At 46.4% G+C, this 3,042-nt stretch overlaps 1 protein-coding gene across 1 annotated transcript in view; it reads right to left on the minus strand.

Moving 5' to 3' along the window:
* Positions 1 to 3,042, minus strand: part of LOC119425313 (claspin) — a 20,508-nt gene that overhangs the window by 12,746 nt on the left and 4,720 nt on the right. Inside the window, exons 7-8 of the mRNA XM_037692834.1 lie at positions 2,856 to 2,958; positions 1,400 to 1,860 (exon numbers count right to left, since the gene is read on the minus strand). Coding sequence (XP_037548762.1) covers positions 1,400 to 1,860; positions 2,856 to 2,958 — 564 coding nt within the window. The remainder of the gene's footprint in view (positions 1 to 1,399; positions 1,861 to 2,855; positions 2,959 to 3,042) is intronic.

The following is a 3,042-nucleotide window of genomic DNA, read 5'->3' on the forward strand; positions in this document are numbered from 1 at the left end:
CCCGTGTGTTTTGGAGCAACATGGAGGGATTGTGACATTTGGATGAGCTAAAAATTAATCTTTAATATCTCAGAAAGCAAAGCAGCACTAACGAAAATTTTAACGGCACAAACCAGCACTAACGGAGCACTAACCATTCAGACTAGTTGATTTAATTTTGGAAGTGGGTGGGGTGTCAGCTTCACTCAGCTACCCACAACATCCTGAGTTTAGGTCAGCAGCACACCACCTCCACTATAAACAGTGTTGGTGGCGTACCGCTTTCCCCCCCTGAGATGCCGGATGGTGGACCAGAATCGCCTCAAAGCCGTGCGGAAGTCGTTCTCCATGGCCTCTCTGAACTCCTCCCATGCCCGAGTTTTTGCCTCAGCAACCACCCGAGCCGCATGTCGCTTGGACTGCCGGTACCCATCAGCTGCTTCCGGGGTCCCACAGGCCAAAAAGGCCCGATAGGACTCCTTCTTCAGCCTGACAGCATCCCTCACTGATGGTGTCCACCACCGGGTTCGAGGGTTGCCGCCGCGACAGGCAGCGACAACCTTGCGGCCGCAGCTCCGGTGAGCCGCCTCGACAATAGAGGCACGGAACATGGTCCACTCAGACTCAATGTCCCCCACCTCCCCCAGAACATGTTCCAAGTTCTCCCGGAGGTGAGATTTGCATTTATCAACTACATTAATGTCATAATTTTATTTATAATGGTTTTCACATAACATCCATAGGAAGTCATCAGTTGCCTTTGTACCCACCAGTGTTGCACGACGTTCTTCATGTCACCGTTTGATTTCACGAGTACTGAATGTGACGTGGAGTCAGAGCCTTTAATTTGTTGGGGCCCTTACTTCCTGCCTGAAGGACTGAAATGGTTGAAATGACTGAGTGATCCCATTTGTCGTTTGTAGATGATATAACAGCACCGTGTTGCATCATCTTGTTAGCGTCGAGCACAATAATCATAAGGATAATTTAATCTCACCCATAAATTCATGAGTCACTAAATGTATCAGAACAATCAGCTGTATTAGTTTATTTGAGGAAGACCCTCAAACAGGGAGGAATGTATGATTTAAGACATTGAAATGTGCACGTCAGTGACCTGTTCAGAAGGGGGTCAAAGACACAGGGTGAAAGGTAAATGGATGGCCCTTAGAGTCTGTTCCCCTCAGGGACAGGGAGCCAAGGTGGAGGTGGGGGCGTACGGGACAACTTTACAACAACACGAGACTCCTGAGCTGAAACGGGGAGTGTAAGAAGGTCAGAGCAGGAGGGCCTTCACTCGGAACAACAAAGTTTTACATTAGAGTGACTCTACTGAATCAAAGTGTGTTGGTTAAAGATCCAAGTGTCCATGAAGAAAACGGCACACGTTCAAACAAACACCACCACAACCACAACTCACCAGGGTTGGTCTGCGGGGGCTCGAGCTGAACGAACGCTCCATCATCTGGACACAGCTTAGCCACGGGTGGGGGGTCTAGCCCGAGCTCCTTCAGCCGAGCCAGCTTGTCCCTCCTGGGTTTGGTGGGTCCGGCTGAAGGCTCTGGAACAGGCTCACACAGAGGTTCTGGCTGGTGGACTTCAGAACCTGCTGAAGTCTGGCTGTGGTCGGGTGTCGAGGCTGCAACTTCAGCACCGAGCGACTCCTGCAGACTCTCAGAGAGATACAGCATCGGACTGGACTCTGGCTCGGGGTCCGGGTCTGAGCCCTGGTTCTCCTGCTGAGGGGAGGAGGTGGCTGCAGGCTCGAGTAGAGGCTGTATCTGATTGGACGACAGATCCAGAGGGGGAGGAGCCTCCTGCTCAGCGTCCATGGTAACAGGAGGAGGCGTCTCCATCATCACCTCTGAGTACTTTATGGACCTGAGACGAGTCAGAACTTTATAAACATCATGAGAAACACAAAGAAACCATCAGATGAAGCTTGTCCAACAAGTTCAACCAAGAGTCATCTTTGCAGGCTCCTCTGACCACTCTTTAAGACCCCTGCAGCTCTTAAAAGACCTTTAAAGATACAAGTGATAAACTTAAAGTGTGTTCTGCTGGTCAGGATAACATTCATACATTTCTTGTCCAACAGGTGAAGCAGTTCATTTTGAAACCACTTCATTATATTTTTTCTTTACCTCTAAAAACTGGGATTGCACCAGACCATTTGAAAGTTATTCCTCAGTTCACGTTCCACTGTTTTGATCATTACAGACCTATATATCAGTTCTGCCATGTTTTTCAAATACTAGAAAAAATTGTGTATAAATGATTCTCCATTATTTAGACCATAAATCAATTCTTTACAAACACCAATATGGTTTAAGAAAGAATCACTACATATTTGGCTTTGCTTCATCTGGATGACAATGTTACCTCTGCACTTGAAAATAATGAATTCTCCTGTAACATTTTCATTTATTTATCTAAAGTATTTGACACTGTCAATCATCACGTCTTAATACAAAAACTTTACAAGTATGGATTTCATGATATCGTTTACAAACGGTTGAATAGTTATGTTTGCAATAGGCAGCAATTTGTTAGCTTTAAGGGTTGCAATTCTAACAGAGCCAAGATACTTTGTGGAGTTCCTCAAGGCTCCATTCTTGGACCATTGTTATTTCTGATTTACATAAATGATTTATCAAATCTAAAAAAGTTAAATCTGGTCCTCTGGACATTCTAAAAAACAAAACAAAGCAAAACAACAAAAAAATGTAGAAACGTTTCGTCTCTCATCCAAGAGACTTCCTCAGTCTGAGGAAAAAAAAAAAAAAAAGAAAAACAAACATCATCAACGCCAGCGCATCAGATGAACCCACTTTGGCCTGGTTCTGGAGCAGAACGGGTCTGATTACGGTTCTTACTTCAGTAAGGCCATGGAGGGCCCATCAGGACGGGTTCTCCTCTTGTAGAACTGGTCGATGGTCTTTGGACCAGGGAGGTGGTACGGCAAACCGAGTGTGGACTCTGCAAAGGCAGACAGACGGGTCAAAGTGAGTGGTGGTGCAGTGAGACGGGTCAGAGTGAGTTGCAGTGAGACGGGTCAGAGTG

The sequence above is a fragment of the Nematolebias whitei genome, chromosome 19 (assembly GCF_014905685.2).
Source record: "Nematolebias whitei isolate Nwh7 chromosome 19, NemWhi1, whole genome shotgun sequence".
NCBI lineage: Eukaryota > Metazoa > Chordata > Actinopteri > Cyprinodontiformes > Rivulidae > Nematolebias > Nematolebias whitei.